At 38.4% G+C, this 16,376-nt stretch overlaps 2 protein-coding genes across 3 annotated transcripts in view; both read left to right on the top strand.

Annotated features, from left to right (window-relative positions):
- LOC113084554 (ATP-binding cassette sub-family A member 1-like) overlaps positions 1-9,921 on the top strand; it is a 33,252-nt gene extending 23,331 nt beyond the window's left edge. Inside the window, exons 31-50 of one of the 2 annotated variants that reach the window (XM_026254882.1) lie at positions 442-628; positions 724-818; positions 909-941; positions 1,028-1,133; positions 1,263-1,337; positions 2,058-2,227; positions 2,316-2,493; positions 2,579-2,694; positions 3,234-3,378; positions 3,476-3,599; positions 4,427-4,556; positions 4,634-4,754; positions 4,925-4,987; positions 5,089-5,195; positions 5,396-5,537; positions 5,630-5,764; positions 6,651-6,754; positions 6,833-6,925; positions 7,017-7,260; positions 8,320-9,921. In XM_026254882.1, the coding sequence (XP_026110667.1) occupies positions 442-628; positions 724-818; positions 909-941; positions 1,028-1,133; positions 1,263-1,337; positions 2,058-2,227; positions 2,316-2,493; positions 2,579-2,694; positions 3,234-3,378; positions 3,476-3,599; positions 4,427-4,556; positions 4,634-4,754; positions 4,925-4,987; positions 5,089-5,195; positions 5,396-5,537; positions 5,630-5,764; positions 6,651-6,754; positions 6,833-6,925; positions 7,017-7,260; positions 8,320-8,460 (2,509 nt within the window). In that variant the 3' untranslated portion in view covers positions 8,461-9,921. Of the gene's footprint in view, positions 1-438; positions 629-723; positions 819-908; positions 942-1,027; positions 1,134-1,262; positions 1,338-2,057; positions 2,228-2,315; positions 2,494-2,578; positions 2,695-3,233; positions 3,379-3,475; positions 3,600-4,426; positions 4,557-4,633; positions 4,755-4,924; positions 4,988-5,088; positions 5,196-5,395; positions 5,538-5,629; positions 5,765-6,650; positions 6,755-6,832; positions 6,926-7,016; positions 7,261-8,319 lie in introns of both variants that reach the window. The other variant, XM_026254881.1, reaches the window with a different exon arrangement.
- Positions 9,922-10,929: 1,008 nt separating this feature from the next.
- On the top strand, positions 10,930-15,559 carry LOC113084555 (choline transporter-like protein 1). The gene is made up of 3 exons (XM_026254883.1): positions 10,930-11,438; positions 14,643-14,729; positions 15,220-15,559. Exons 1-3 carry the CDS (start codon positions 11,415-11,417, stop codon positions 15,427-15,429), a joined length of 321 nt encoding a protein of 106 aa, XP_026110668.1. The 5' UTR covers positions 10,930-11,414; the 3' UTR covers positions 15,430-15,559.
- Positions 15,560-16,376: the final 817 nt, after the last annotated feature.

Here is a 16,376-nt window from a genome sequence, read left to right as displayed (position 1 = left end):
ATTTTCAAACTATTAATTGTGCATCAAGAAGTCAGTATTGCATGATATAAAGTCACAACTGTGAGAAAAGAAAATCTGAATTGCGAATTTGTATGCAATTGCGAATTATGAAGTCAGTACTGTGAGATATAAACTCACAGATATAAACAAAATCTAAACAAAATTTAAAAAAAATCTATATTTGACTGTAAAATTCGCAAATTTCATTTTATCTCACAATTCTGAGAAAATAAGTCAGCATTGCAAGAAAAAAAGTCAGAATTGCAAGATATAAACTATTGCAATTGCAAGTTCAGTTGAAAGAAAAAAGTCAGAATTGTCAAATAAGAAGTCACAGTTGCCTTTTATATTTGTTATTCAGTGGCAGCAACAGGCTTTCATAATCTTTTAAAGTATCCAATAAGTAGAATATTTTTTTTTCTTTTTTTTTGTGAAAAGTAGCAAATCATGTCCGATTAAAGATGGAGACTGGATGGTTCCAGAGATTCCTAGGACCATTCAGGACATCTTCGTCAAAGGGAACTGGAGTATGGAAAACCCATCGCCTCTGTGTGAGTGCAGCTGTGAAGGAAGCAAAAAGATGCTTCCCGAGTGTCCGCCAGGCGCAGGGGGTCTGCCGCCGCCTCAGGTAGACATATTCACCAAATACTGTGCTTCTTCTATAGCAGTATCGCTTTATTACGTTTCAATGACAGTACAACGATCTCTTCTGATTTCCCTTAGATCAAAGTCACCATTAATGAAACCCTGCAGAATCTGACCGGCAGAAACATTTCAGACTACTTGGTGAAAACATATGCACAGATTATTGGGAAAAGGTAAATGAAGACAATCCAGAAGTGAAGGCTTGCATGGTGCTCCTGGTTTTCATTCTCCTAACTCTGTGTTGTGTTGTTTTGTCTGTTCAGCTTGAAGAACAAGCTCTGGGTCAACGAATTCAGGTAAACTTATCAGTGCAGATCTATTATGATGAGAATCCAGTGGAAGATCTGGGCCGCTAATCTGTTTCTCATTGGCTGTTTTGCAGGTATGGTGGATTCTCATTGGGTGCTAGAAGCTCTCAGGCCCTCCCCCCTGGCGATGAGATCACTGTTGCCATCGCTCACATTCGTAACCGTTTCAGTCTTCAAACGGTATGTCACCCGTCTTAGGTTTATGACTGATGTTTAAACACCAGCTAGTGGTCATAAACATTAAAGCAGTTGTTGCCCAATGTTTGGGATTTACCAGCTTTCAACCTGTTTTTATTGTGCAACCCACAGGGAACCGCGGCTGACCGCTTTCTGGGAAGCCTGTCGACTTTCATCCGAGGTCTCGATACCAAGAACAATGTGAAGGTGAGTACTGACTGGATGTATTTGTCTGACCTTACTGACATAGATGTCATGTTTGTCATGGGCATGATGAAAGCGCACACATTTTTTTATAAGTTGTAAAATAAAGACTTCACAAAACTTACTAGTGCTTGATTATGTAAGGTATTTATGTCCTTGTTTTAAGTCTATAATGACTAATATTATTGATATTTAAATAATCGAAATATATAAAGAAATAAAAGTATATAAATAACTTGATAGAAAAAAATATATATATATAAATACACACACACATGCATTTATAAATTTTAGAAAAAAATTGATGTTTATATTTTAAATATATTTATTTATACATTACATGAATATATAAATATAGATAAAGTATAGATTAATATATATATATATATATATATTTCTTAAATTGTAAGTTGCATCTGCACTAAATATAGAATAAAGAACTACATAAAAAATTAAATGTCCAAAATAAATAAAAACTGCATGTGTAAAATTGCAAAAAGAAAATACATTTATTCACAGGTCTTAATGTCCTTTATAGTGGTGGAGGCTGTTAGAGACACAATGAAACACTGTCAGTTGAGGCCAAAGTGAATCTATTTTTGTAGATGGACAGTCTATTATTATGCCTCATAAACATGGCTGATAGCACAATGTCAAGCAGCTGTAAGGGCTTTTGTTGGTTTATAAGAGTGAGAAGAGTGACACGATTGTGTGCTTTTGCAGATCTGGTTCAATAACAAGGGCTGGCACAGTATGGGAGCCTTCCTCAATGTCATGAACAATGCCGTCCTGCGTGCTAATCTTCCCCCCGGCCTGGATCAGTCCAAATTCGGCATCAAAGCATTTAACCATCCGCTCAACCTCACCAAAGAGCAGCTCTCACAGGTGGCACTGTAAGTAACCCGGAGCGCAGCTCATGCTCCACTCCATTTACACACACAGTCTTGACATCTCTGACCTTTGACCCCATCTGCTTCCCAGAATGACGACCTCAGTCGACGTGCTGGTGTCCATCTGCGTCATCTTCGCCATGTCTTTCGTCCCGGCCAGCTTTGTGGTGTTCCTCATCCAGGAGAGAGTGAATAAAGCCAAACACATGCAGTTCATCAGCGGAGTGCAGCCCTTCCTCTACTGGCTGGCCAACTTTGTGTGGGACATGGTGAGGATCAAGTCAAGTGTTTTTATTACAAACGTATCAACATCTGTTCAAATACCCTTTGACTGATTGCATGTTTGTCCTTCAGTGCAACTACATTGTCCCAGCGACCCTGGTCATCATCATCTTCGTCTGTTTCCAGCAAGAGGCCTACGTGTCCTCCACCAATCTTCCTGTTCTCGCCCTCCTGCTGCTGCTCTATGGGTAAGACACAAAACATCAGCCCAGTAGCCTTTACTATTTATTATACACTACTGTTCAAAAGGTTATGGTCAGTAAGTTTTTTTCTATGGAAGAAATCAAAATTAATTTTACAGATGATTTCTATTTGAAAGAATGTTGACTTTTGAATTTCCAGTCATCAAAAATCCTGAAAAGATGTAGCAAGGTTTCCACAGATATTGATAGACAGAAGTGCATAGTAGAATTATTTAAGGATCATGTAAACTGGAGTAATGATGCTGAAATCTCAGCTTTGCATCTCAGGAATAAACTACAGTTTAAGAATATTTTCAAACAAGATACAGTTATTTTAAATCTTAATAATATTCCACATTTTTACAGTTTTTACTGTATTTTCGATCAAACGAACGCAACCTTGGTGACTTCTTTAGAAAACATTAAAATCTTACACACCCCAAACTTTATAGATTAGGTTTTTATAGACTATATATATGAGATATCTAAAAATATGTCACTAATATGAAAGCTTTGGCCATGTGCATTTGTTTGTGTCCATCTAGGTGGTCCATAACACCCCTGATGTACCCAGCATCATTCTTCTTTAAGATTCCCAGTACAGCGTATGTGGTTTTGACCAGCGTTAACATCCTCATTGGAATAAATGGCAGCGTATCCACATTCGTCCTGGAGCTTTTCGGCAGCAATGTAAATTCATATTTCTCAGATGTCCTGGATTATATATGTTACGTAATTCAAAGCCCTAAATTAACCGTGGTTTCTCCTCAATGTTTTGTTTTTTCAGGAGATTGGCGGCATCAACGACATCTTGAAGAACGTGTTCCTGATCTTCCCTCACTTCTGTCTGGGCAGAGGACTCATTGACATGGTGAAGAACCAAGCTATGGCAGACGCTCTGGAGAGATTCGGTGTGTATGATTCTCACAAATACACTCTTTAGTAGAACTAATCAAACCTTTATCATTTGGTTGAATAATGTTCTTTTTAGAATGTTCATTTAGAATTTCTGCAGAGAGTGTGCTGCTTTTATGTGTGTGTAAATGAGGTGCAGGTGTGGCAAGGAAATTGGCTGAGGAATGATGTGCAGGTGTGGCAGGGTGATTGTGATGCAGTGACTCATGGGGAATGTAGTTCGGGTGTGGTGCAACAGATGAGAGGTGCTAGAGTCCGAGTGACATCTGGTGGTTGATGTGGAATTGTCCGGATTGGAGTGCCCTCTACTGAAGTTCATGGGCACTCCATCTAATGATCGTGACACAAACAGACAGCTGAAAGTGTTTTCCCACAGATATTGTTTGTTAAATGATTGCTGATATTGATTTGGTTAGAGGCCCAGGTCAAAGGGACATCTAGATGTGGACATAACAAGTCCTGGATCATTTCCATGGAAAGGCATTAGGACTGCAGCTGCTCAAACACGTTTTCCTCGGAACATAGTCGCATTCTAAGAAACACATCAAGGCCGTATGAAGCTGAATTTAATTTGTAGACCTTGGCGTGTTTCCAAAACCTAGCGAGCAGCCTACTTTGGCAGTGTTTTTCAATACCAAAAAATAATGACTCAAAAGTTCAGTCTAATTACTGACTGACTGAAAACTGAACATTTTTTAACCATATTTGTGTGTGCTGTGTATGTCTATACTTACTGGAGCATTGCATCGTTACTTCAGCAGCATGCACGCAACACATCATACTCTGTCTCTGCTTCTACTGACATATTTGTGCATGTTTTCAGGCGAGAATCGCTTCCGCTCTCCTCTGGCGTGGGACATGGTGGGCAAGAATCTCTTTGCCATGGCCATAGAAGGCGTGATTTTCTTCTGCATCACCGTCCTTATCCAGTACCGTTTCTGCATCAAGGCCAGGTGATGATACGTTCATACTTCAGTGCAAAACAAGGGCATGTGTTTGTATTGTATGTAATGTTCTGGTATTGATATAGGTCGGTCAGCACTAAACTGAAGCCGATCGGAGAGGAGGATGAGGATGTGGCCAGAGAGAGGCAGAGGATCTTGTGCGGAGGAGGACACACTGATATCCTGGAGCTCAAACAGCTTACCAAGGTCTGTGACAAACACACACACACACACACACACACACATGTATTTCTAGAAGATTCCATCTACATTCTGTTTTTCAGTTATTTTTCTGACATTTACTAAGGTGGCTCAAGCCAGTAATTATTGCATCAGTGTTGTTGTTCAGCTCTATAATAATATCGCTCATCCTGTAGGTTTATAAGAGAAAGCAGAAGCCAGCTGTTGACAGACTGTGTGTGGGCATCCCACCAGGGGAGGTGAGATCATCTTCTTAGCTAATAAATAATAGCTTTTTGTTTATTTCAGCCTGGTGTTGTATGATTAAACCAATGCTGATTATATAATGTTCTCTCGTCAGTGTTTTGGGTTGCTCGGTGTGAACGGAGCTGGAAAGACGAGCACCTTCAAGATGCTCACAGGAGATTCGGTTGTCACTAGCGGAGAGGCCTACTTGGCAGGAAAGAGGTGCATAAATTAAAACGGTTCAATTAATACTTTAAACACTGGGTCTTGTGACTTTGAGGTTGTTAATATGATGGAGTAATCCTAAAAATAATGCTCACATTGTGTTCCAGTATTAGTGGCACTTACATAACATTTCAAAAAATGTATTTCATGACAGTTTTCATAATAGTACCGCCAAACTCTTGGCTTGTCTTCTGCAGCGTGCTGACGGAGATCGATGAAGTGCATCAGAACATGGGCTACTGTCCGCAGTTTGATGCCATCAACGACCTGCTGACTGGACGAGAACATCTGGAGTTTTACGCCATTCTGCGGGGCGTCCCAGAGAAGGAAGTGTGCGAGGTCCGTTTGTAGCTGCTATTGAAAGGGAAAGTCTGACTACTGATGTTGCAGCTGGTTATCGAGGGATCTGATTGGTTGTTTGTTGGTTGCAGGTGGCAGATTGGGGCATTCGTAAACTGGGCCTGATGAAATATGTAGACAAAGCTGCTGGCAGCTACAGCGGAGGAAACATGAGGAAGCTCTCCACCGCTATGGCTCTCATCGGAGGACCGCCAGTGGTGTTCTTAGTGAGTGTGCAACTAACTGTATGATCATTTATTCAGCTTAGTGCATCATAATCCAAAAATTTATCACAGGTTTGTAATGATTTGGAGAGCAGGGAAGAAGGCTACATGTAAATAATAAAATGCATAAAATGCCAAATAAAATACAAATGCATTGCAGACGCAACTATACAATTGTGCATAATTAGTAAAAGTATAGCAAAATGAAAAATTCATTTGAATTATTCATTCAATAATTATTATATTATATTGTATTATTGACATTTGAAAGGAAGGACAAATTATGCAGTTGTGCATATTGCCAAGTATAGCAAAATAAATATAAGCTATATAAAAAAATAAAAATAAAAGCTAAGTATTATCAACATTTTAAAGAAACTAAAGAAATTGTACATGGCTGTCAAAATATAGAAAAGCTGAATAAAATAAAAAAAGCTATGTTTTGTCAGGTGAATTATTGGCTGCAAAGAGCATTATCCATCAAAAACGTTATTTCACTGAATTCAAAACCACTAAAAAATATGTATTTTTACTCAAAAACTCCCCAAAACACGGGTCTATATAGGTCATTTGCATTTCATGGAAAGATCTTATGTGCTGTTAAGTGCTGTTGTGTAACAGATTGGCCTTTTGGCAGACCTAGTTTTCCCAGAACAAAAGCGATACCCACACATTGGCACATTTTAATACACCATAAAGCGTTTAATTCCCAAGGAACCGGGTTGCATTTAGCAGTTAAAGCGAGGCAGTGCAGTGCTCCAGTTTCCTGCTGGCCGTCAATCAGAGCAGAGGAACATGATCACGCTCTTCCCGCTCTTTATGGTGTTCTGCTTGTGTTTCCTGCTCAATTTGTGGGCGATGGTTAACCTGGCTGTCGATGTGGTTACAGGATGAACCCACCACTGGGATGGACCCCAAAGCCCGGCGGGCCCTGTGGAACTGCATCCTCAGCATCATTAAAGAGGGACGCTCGGTTGTCCTGACCTCACACAGGTGAGAGAGTACCTCAGTCAGAGTGAGCTATTCCTTCAGTCTGACTTCTTTGCATGACTTTGCTGTGTTTTTCTGCAGTATGGAGGAGTGTGAAGCGCTCTGCACTCGCATGGCCATCATGGTGAACGGCAGGTTCCGCTGTCTGGGCAGTGTGCAGCACTTAAAGAACAAGTACGCAGTTACACAACAGCATTTTGAATCATTCCAGAGAATCGACTCTTTTGAATCAGCTGGCTGAGCTCTTTTGCTGGGGCTGTTCTAGGTTCGGTGACGGGTACACCATCATCCTGCGGGTGACGGGGGCCGATCCGCAGCTGGAGCCGGTGATGGAGTTCATCGAGCGGGAGCTGCCGGGAAGCACGCTGAAGGAGAAGCACAGGAACATGCTGCAGTACCAGCTGCCCTCGTCGCTGACATCCCTCGCCCGCATCTTCAGCCTCCTCTCCAAGAACAAAGAGCAGCTCCACATCGAGGACTACTCCGTCTCACAGACCACTTTAGATCAAGTAAGAGAGCTCTATGGAATATTAAATATATATATATTTAAAAGAAATCAATACTTTTCTTTCCACAAGGATGCATCAATTGATCAAAAGTGCCAAAAAGACATTTATAATAAAATATTTATTTTTCAATTTTTTTTAAACGTCTTTAAAAAATCTGTTTCAACTGTTTCAACAAAAATACTAAGTTACACAACTTGTTTCAACATTAATAATAAGAAATGTTTCTTGAGCAGCAAATCAGCATATTAGAGTGATTTCTGTAGGATCATGTGAAACTGAAGACTGGAGGAATGATGCTAGAAATTACATGTCTATATATTACAACAGAAAACAGTTATTCTAATAATATTTCAATATTTTATAATATGACTGTTATAATATGCAAAACAAATGATAAAATTTAAGTTATTTATTATTTCTTTTAAATTTTAATATTTCAATAATTCATAATATTACTGTTGTTAGCAAACACACACACACACACTCATATATATATAAAATATATATAAAAGCTTTTTGGTTTAATTTTCTCCTTATTTGAATTGTTGCTTTTATATATATATATAAAAGCAACAATTCAAATAAGGAGAAAATTAAACCAAAAAGCTTTTATAAAATTACATTATTTTAAATTGTAATATTATTAAAATATTACTGTCATAATAAGCAAAAATAAATAAACAAAAAAATTAAGCAAAAAAGGCAATTATAAAATTAGTTTGAAATGGTAATATTTTATATTTTGTAATATAACTGTTATAATAAGCAAAAGGAATTAATGAAGCAAAAATTAAGTTATTTTATTTCACAATAATATAGTTCTACTTTGTTTTACCAAATATAGGCAGTTTTGGTGAACACGAGAAACTGCAATCAAAAATATTAAAACATCTTGCGAACTTTTGAACGTTAGTGTAAAAAAATAAATTAAAAAAAACTGAAGTTTGCTGAATAGCAAAACCTACAAATTTGCAGTAAAATATGGAACAAAAACTAAATTAAAATTACCGCACTAAGTGTAATCTGTTGTGACTCACTCTGTTTGTCTGTTCATTTTAGGTATTTGTCAATTTTGCCAAGGACCAAAGTGACGAGGACCACTTAAAAGACATTTCCATTAACAAAAACGATGCAATCGTGGAAATGTCTCATCTGAATGCCTTCCTCGTGGACGAGAAGGCCAAAGAGACTGTGGTGTGATACGCTGTTCGATGAATACAACAATCCACCTTCATGGGACTAGCGTGTCATTTTTTGTACTACTTTTTAGTTTTTTGTTCAATTTTCAGCTCTGTGTGTTTGTGCCCACAAGAGGGCGCTGGACCTGAAGCACACTACTGAAACAGACAATGCAAATCAATGCAAAAAAAAGAAGATTGAAGTAAAATGAACGCTGATGACAGCGAGGCAGAGCCTGGTGCTCGTCTCTCCGTCAAGAGGAAACTTGAAGCTGTTCGCAGTGATTGTTTGATTGAAAAGACATCTGCGAAAATATCAAGCAAACACTGCCAATGAGATCTAATGTTAATTCAGGGCCGAAGTTCATCTCATTTGGCGCAGGCTTCAAACTTTGCATTTCAGCAACTACTCTTGTTCTTTGTACTTTACTTTTTTTAGACATGCATTTTATAACCATAAGATATTTTGATGCAACGACGTGCAATGTTTCACTATTGTTATTATTGTCAAGTGTTTGAGAGTGTCGTGCCTTGAAACAACACTCCGCTAATGGACTCGAAGCGTGGAGCACACACTGTCATCATAGCTTCGGTGGTATTAACGTCTACTGTGAAGACGGAGCGGACGACTTAAGAAGTTAATTGCATGCTTTTTACGTGGATGACGTGTTTAGGACTCCATCGTAAGCTCAAGCATGTTCCAGCTTTGTCATCCTGATGTATTTCTATATGGGTTTCAACAGATGTTCACTGATCTTGAGCCGAGTTTAGTGGGACTTCGTGGTTGTTTTGTGTCCACAATGGGCAGAAAGCAGAAGAGTGTTCATACAGAAACAAATCATGTCTGTGCCAAACCAGGTCAGGTGGTTTAAAATCATAGCAGATGAACTTAGGATCAAGTGTTGGATGTTATGGTATAGTGGCTCTCAGCAAGCTACTAAATGTTACTTTTTTTAAATTGTTTTCTACACCATGTGTTTTGAAACGAGTTTTATCGTACAATAAGGCCTTGAGAGACAAAGAAATGACATTCATAGGCCTCTAGTGCTGGAGTTAATATTTCAGGATGTGCCTCCCAATCCTAAAAGCTTAAGTTTTGTTTATTATACCACTTTTAAGATCTCGACCAATAGCACCAGTGTTCGCCTGCAGCGTGAAGTGACCAAAAGCAATGAGGTGCTACAGATTGAGATTATTTTCCAAATCCACAAGGTGCTTTTCAGTCAAACACCTTCAGAAATTAAGCAACAATCCCTGCTGCACATTGAACGACATGGAAGAAGCAGAAAGGCATACTTTCCTTGGTCCAAAACTGAAGCACTTTATAATGTTAAACTGGTCTTGACCTTCACGATTCACAAACAGGACATTTTGTGTGTAACAAAAGGTTAACAGACAATTTTAGATGTCCCACCGTGGCCATTATTTTCTGTGTGACAATGTATGTGTTTACATTTTAAATATTAAAAAGCTATTTCAGTCAGTCCTGTGTGCCTTTTCTGTTATGAGAGTAGAAAAAAAGAGAGAATTGCAATAAATAATGTTACTGAAATGTTAGTCGATGACAAACTTTCTGGAGGTGCACTTGTAGGATAAATGCAGATTTCAATATATATATATATTGATGCATATAGACTGATTTTTATTTATTTATTTTTTAAGAAGAGGCTTAAGAAACATGCAGCCAAACATGCATAAAAAAGAAAAGAAAAATTAAACCCTTTTTTAAAATATGGCTTAATGCATGTTTTCTTAAGAAACATAAATGTTGATAATTTCCACAAAGTGTACTTTTAAGTGAAAGGCTTAAATTGCATCACAATCACGGAAAAAAACTTTAAATATTTTTTGTCTTTCTTTCTTAACTCAAAAAAGTGTAGTTTCCTAACAGATAGATTAATCGGTTTACTGATTGATCTATAAAGAAAATGTTGCATTTTAAGTTCTTTTGGATTCTTTCCACGAAGAAAAAAACAAAAACAATGGTAACGTGTTTATCAGAACAAACTGTAACATCAGTTAACTCTACAGTCTTGTATCTCTGCGTAGGAACTCCATAATGTCTCCCATAATGTGACCATAAAATGGTCGCAGACACCAAAAACTTTTCGCACTACTTTCTTCTCGATAGATGGTGCTAAAGTCACAGAAAACGAGCTCAACAGTCCGAATCGTTGTAGAGAATCGGTTCGTTCGAACGACTCGTTTAATGAACCTCTTCAAAGACGTGATTCACTAATTCTTTCCAGGTAAGTTAAGTGTTCCCAGCGGCATTTTAATGTACGGTTAATAGGTTATTATTTTGTAAATTATATTACAGCTTATCACTGTTGTCGATCAGGTTACTATAGACCACGTTTGTGTATTGCAACAATTTTGGTAACGACATTACCGAGATTAATACCGTTGATAAATCCCATGCATTCGAGTGATTCGCAATTCCTTGTGAATCATATTAACCGAATCATTACAAAAGAATCTCTTCAAACGAGCATTCAAGATTCCTTCACTGTTAACTAGGCATAACAGACGTGAAACGTGTGCTAATAGTAACGTATCTTCGAGTTTGGACAGTCAGAGCCCAGTAGCTTGCGCTAATGTCACACCGAGGGAGCTGAAGAGTGAAATAAGTTCTGTTCATAGTTGCGTGTTTCCGTGTGACCGAAGAAAAGGAGGAGAGGACAGCTCCGCCTTGTTCACCTTGTCACGAGAGAATTACTGCACGTCAGATCCTGAAAAAACAGACCCTAATCTATTTACTAACACTCACGTTAGCGGCTCGAGTGTGTTTATATTCTTGCGTGATTGCTACAACCTACGTATCTTTGTTTCTAAGGGCATTTGTGCGTATTAATTACCTATGTGCAACTTTTACACCACGTTCCTCGGAAATTGCAGCAGGACACGCTGAGCGCGCGCTGTCTACTCCCTGATTAACTCCCGCGCGCGCTTGTGATTTTCATCAACTCAGGAATTATGGGATGCTGCGGTAGCACACAGGTAAGACATCATAAAACACAACAAATACATCGAGCAAATGCATGCGGATTGGAGTCTGGAAACTTTTTGACTTGAACGAGAACATGCACTGCATGAAGTTACGAGTGTTAGGAGCGCAACACTCACATTAAAGTCACTCATATACAAGCAAGGGTCTTCTAAATTTATAAAAAAGAAAGATGTGTGCTTTATACAGCGAGCTATTGCGCCTATCGCCTTCATCACATCAAACTAACGATAAATGAATGCAGAGCTTTGTTTGTCAACAGTGTAAAGCTCATTTCCGGTAGCATGATGGTGGCTGAACACACCCAGGGTTACAGGATTAGTTTTGAGTTGACAAAACCAAACCGGTCCAATCCGGCTTTGTTGGTACCATGAAGCCCATCATCAACTTTCTCTTTAAACTCAGGTTTAATTCGGAGTTAATGGAGTGCACATGAAAGTGTGACCTCATTAATGAACAGCCAATCACATGCCTTGAATCTGTGATTCCCTTCTCACGAGAGAGTCACTACCAAAGATTACAAGATTGAAAAATATGAAGACTTTAAACACATTTACAAGATGACATGATCTATACATGAAAGAGGGAAACTTAAAAAAACATCATATATATTCACGTTTAAAGCTATTATTATATATAATCTGTATGTTTATATTAATAAATTTTTTTTAAATAATTATTATTGAACTAAACTTGCTTGTGTATTAAGGGTATAATAATTATATAAATCATATAAAAAAATTATTAAAAAAAAATATTCATCTCTAGAAATCAGACAATTTTATCTTTAAAATTGTTTTACTATGTTGCGTCTGTTAGCGTCCTTTAATTTGGAGTAAGAGAAACTGGGGGAGTGGCTTTATTGCATCAGACGTGTTACTTTGCTTGAAGCTGATTGGTCAAATTTCAGTTTGCGATCTCTAAACCCAGAACATAACGTAACATAAGTACTATGGTGATTAACACCACTACAAGCCAAGCCACTTTCATGGTTCTTAAAACCCAGGATTGGTGCAAACTAAACTGAAACTTACCTGGATAGCCAGCTAAACCAGCTTCATGGTACAGGCCCCGGGTTTCACTGAGAACGAGTCCGGTGTGTTCAGACAGTCCCATTCACTCACTACGGTGCTTTCCCACTGTTTAATTCCTGCTTTGTGCTGCTGAACTTTTTGAAGTATCCCCAAGATTTTAGGATAAAAAAAGGAGCTTACAATTTTGGAAACTGCGACTGGTTGTTATTTTTATTTCAAAAACAGTATGCTCCCGGTAAGAAACAACCAATCAGAGCTGCGGTCCGTAACTTTTTTGTGTTCAAAGTATACAATATGTATATAATAAGCGAGGACACCTTGAATCCATTTTCCAAACCGTGTTTTTAGCTTGTCCTGAATCACTAGGGTACACCTATAATAAGTGTTTATATTCGGACTATTTTAGATTGCTTCGGGGGTACCGCGGCGTAGTAACCCAGTACCTTTGTGATTCTTCATAGACATAAACAGAGAGAAGTAGTTCCGGCTACGATGTTTTTCCACAAGACGCAAACAGTTCTGTTTATTAACCGCTAGAGCATCAAAAGTTACTGACTGCAGCTTTAAATAAAAAAATGGTTAAAAATTTTTAACTTTGCAACTAACTGATATAAAACATGTTTAAGTTGAGTACTAAACTACTAAAATTAATAATATATAGACATAATTAATAAAAACAAATTAATAAATGAAACAAAAGCACAAAAATTAACTAAAACATACATAAGGACATAAACACACACACACACACACACACACACACACACATATATATATATATATATATATGTATTAGGGGTGTAACGGTTCACAAAATTCACGGTTCGGTTCGATACGATACACTGATGTCACGGTTCGGTTCGGTTCGGTTCGATACGTTTTAGATACAGCAAAATGTAAAAACATCTCAACTTTTCAGAATGCCGCAAGCGCACCGCGGGTCATGTGACAAGAACTAACCAATCAGCTTCATCCTTTCCCGTAACAACGTTGAGAGCTCAGCCAAGATGAAGGAACAGCTGATCATAGTTGTATATGGATTGCAATTTTGAAATAAATTTAGTAGCAGAGCTACTGCAAGCGATTTTTAGAGCTGCAAATCCATTTATCCTTCGCTGAAATTTCCGCGTCTCATGGAGAGAGCACGTCATTGTTGCTTAGCAAAGACAGACGCCTCAGGAGAAAGACGCGCTTAGCGTTTTCCATGCGTTTTTAGGCACGATATGTGAACGGCCCCTAAGGCGCTCGCTCACTCAGCACGCGCTGAAGGCTCGTTGCAAAATGTCGAATGCCTTTAACAGACCAGAAATATAAGATCCTAAAATAACCAACAGGTCTGGTGTTTGGGTTGGATTCCCTGTAAGCTATAGTTTCTAAATGCTGCAGGGATAGTTTGCTGCGTGCATGTTTCTCCTTTTTTTCGTCTTTTCCCAGATAGTACTGACGCATATATCCCAGATATTCCCGCTGGTGTTTTTTTTTTTTTTTTTTTTTTTATTCCCGCTGGTGTACCCTGTCATGTTGCAGATGCGACATACCGTTGTTTTTTTATCCACCACTCTCTTGCCATCACCATTATAGCTTAAAGGGAATCCAAAGTGCACCCAAACACCAGACCTGTTGGTTATTGGAGGATCTTCTCATTTCTAGTCTGTTAAACGCATTGGCTATTTTGCAACGAGCCTTCAGCGTGTACTGAGTGAGCGAGCGCCTGCTGAGTAGCCTAACATAAACATATAAGATGGTGTTTTTTTCTTCTTCGGGAGTGTCAGGGGCGTTGCCTGTTACGTTGTTTGGGTTATTGGGCTACCTTGTTGAACGCATATCATTATATTTCTCTCTCTCTCTCTCTTTTTTTTTTTTTTCAAATATAATTAATTACTCCAACGAACCGTTCGGTATACATAATGCGTACCGCGTACCGAACCGAAAGCGTCGTACCGAACGGTTCAATACGAATACGCGTATCGTTACACCCCTAATATGTATATATATATATATATATATATGTATATATATGTATATGTATACATATACATACATACATAGACCGGTACTTAAAAAAAAAAAAACATTTATTTATGCATGCGTGTATTTATTTAGCTATATTTTTATGTTAAAAGAGAGTTTGTATGTGTCAACTATGTCAACTTCCCTTTACAGAAGAGCCGTGAGTGGAAACCCTTAGAGCAGAGGAAGTGCACAGATATCCCATGGCTTCTTCTGTTCATCCTCTTCAATATCGGCATGGTAGGAAATACAGTTCACATATTTAAAAACAAAATTAATTTTAAATTAAGTGTTTTTTAATTCATTTGTTCAACTTAACTACTTGAATTAAATGGTATGCTGTCTGTTTTATATGGTAAAAATACCTTTATTTGTGACCCTGAGCACAAAACCAGTCTTAAGTCTCTTGGGTATATTTTTAGCAATAGCTAAAAAAAACAAAAAAACATTGTATGGGTCAAAATTATCTTATTATGTTTCTTTTATGCCAAAAATCATTAGGATATTAAGGAAAGATATTTTGTACATTTCCTACAATAAATATATCAAAACTTTATGTTTTGATTAGTAATATGCATTGGTAAGAATTCATTTGGAAAACTTCAAATATTGTCCGATCCTAATAAACCATACATCAATGGAAATATTATTTATTCAGATATTCAGATCAAATCTTCATAAAACCAGTTGTGATCCATGTGCTGATCATCATCTTGTGTTTCTGTGGCAGCTCTGCATCTGTGGCTTTGCCATTGCGACAGGGGCCGCGTCCAGACTCATATCAGGGTACGACAGCTACGGGAACACCTGCGGTCAGAAGAACGCCAAAATCCCGGGAATAGAGCTCAGCGGCCTCGACCACACGTCCAGAAAGTATGTAAAGTATGAAAGTAAAATTGAGGAATCTAGGAGTAATTTTCGATGCCAACCTAATGTTTGAGCCACATGTTCTGAATACTGTTAAAATTTCATTCTTCCATCTTAGAAATATTGCCAGATTGCATCCGATGCTATCGTTTACTGTTTACATTTACATTTACATTTAATCATTTAGCAGACGCTTTTATCCAAAGCGACTTACAAATGAGAACAATAGAAGCAGTCAGGTCAACAGGAGAACAACAACAGTATACAAGTGCCATGACAAGTCTCAGTTAGTCTAGTATAGAACGCATAGCCAGGATTTTTTTTTTTTAATTAAATGAACAAAGAAAATGAAAAGTACTGGTGTTAGTAGGTTAAGTGCAGGTGAAAAAGATGAGTCTTCAGACGTTTCTTGAAAATTAGTAAAGACTCAGCTGTACGAATTGGGATTGGGAGGTCATTCCACCAGCTGGGCACAGTCCAGGAAAAGGTCCGTGAGAGTGATTTTGAATTTCTTTGGGATGGCACCACAAGGCGTTGTTCACTTGCAGAGCGCAAACTTCTGGAGGGCACATAGGATTTAACCAGTGAGTTTAGGTAAGTTGGTGCCGTGCCAGTGGTCGTCTTGTAGGCAAGCATCAGTACCTTGAATTTGATGCGAGCGGCTACTGGTAGCCAGTGTAACCTGATGAGGAGAGGAGTAACATGAGCTTTTTTTGGCTCATTGAAGACAACCCTCGCTGCTGCATTCTGGATCATTTGCAGAGGCTTGACAGTACATGTAGGAAGGCCCGCCAGGAGAGCATTACAATAGTCCAGTCTGGAGAGAACAAGAGCTTGGACAAGAAGTTGGGTTGCTTGCTCTGACAGGAAGGGTCTAATCTTCCTAATGTTGTATAAGGCAAACCTGCAGGACCGGGTCGTTGTAGCAATGTGGTCAGTGAAGCTTAATTGATGATCCATCACAACACCTAGGTTTCTGGCTGTCCTCGAAGGAGTTATGGTTGACGGGCCCAGCTGTAT

The sequence above is a fragment of the Carassius auratus genome, unplaced genomic scaffold (genome assembly GCF_003368295.1).
Source record: "Carassius auratus strain Wakin unplaced genomic scaffold, ASM336829v1 scaf_tig00040184, whole genome shotgun sequence".
Taxonomy (NCBI): Eukaryota; Metazoa; Chordata; class Actinopteri; order Cypriniformes; family Cyprinidae; genus Carassius; species Carassius auratus.
This window is presented reverse-complemented; position numbering and strand designations above follow the sequence as displayed.

Excerpts from the sequence above, each read along its gene's own strand:
- LOC113084555 (XM_026254883.1), top strand. The coding sequence starts at position 11,415 with ATGGGATGCTGCGGTAGCACACAG. Across the intron at positions 11,439-14,642 it reads GATGCTGCGGTAGCACACAG|AAGAGCCGTGAGTGGAAACC; the intron begins GTAAGACATCAT and ends TTCCCTTTACAG. Across the intron at positions 14,730-15,219 it reads TCCTCTTCAATATCGGCATG|CTCTGCATCTGTGGCTTTGC; the intron begins GTAGGAAATACA and ends TTTCTGTGGCAG.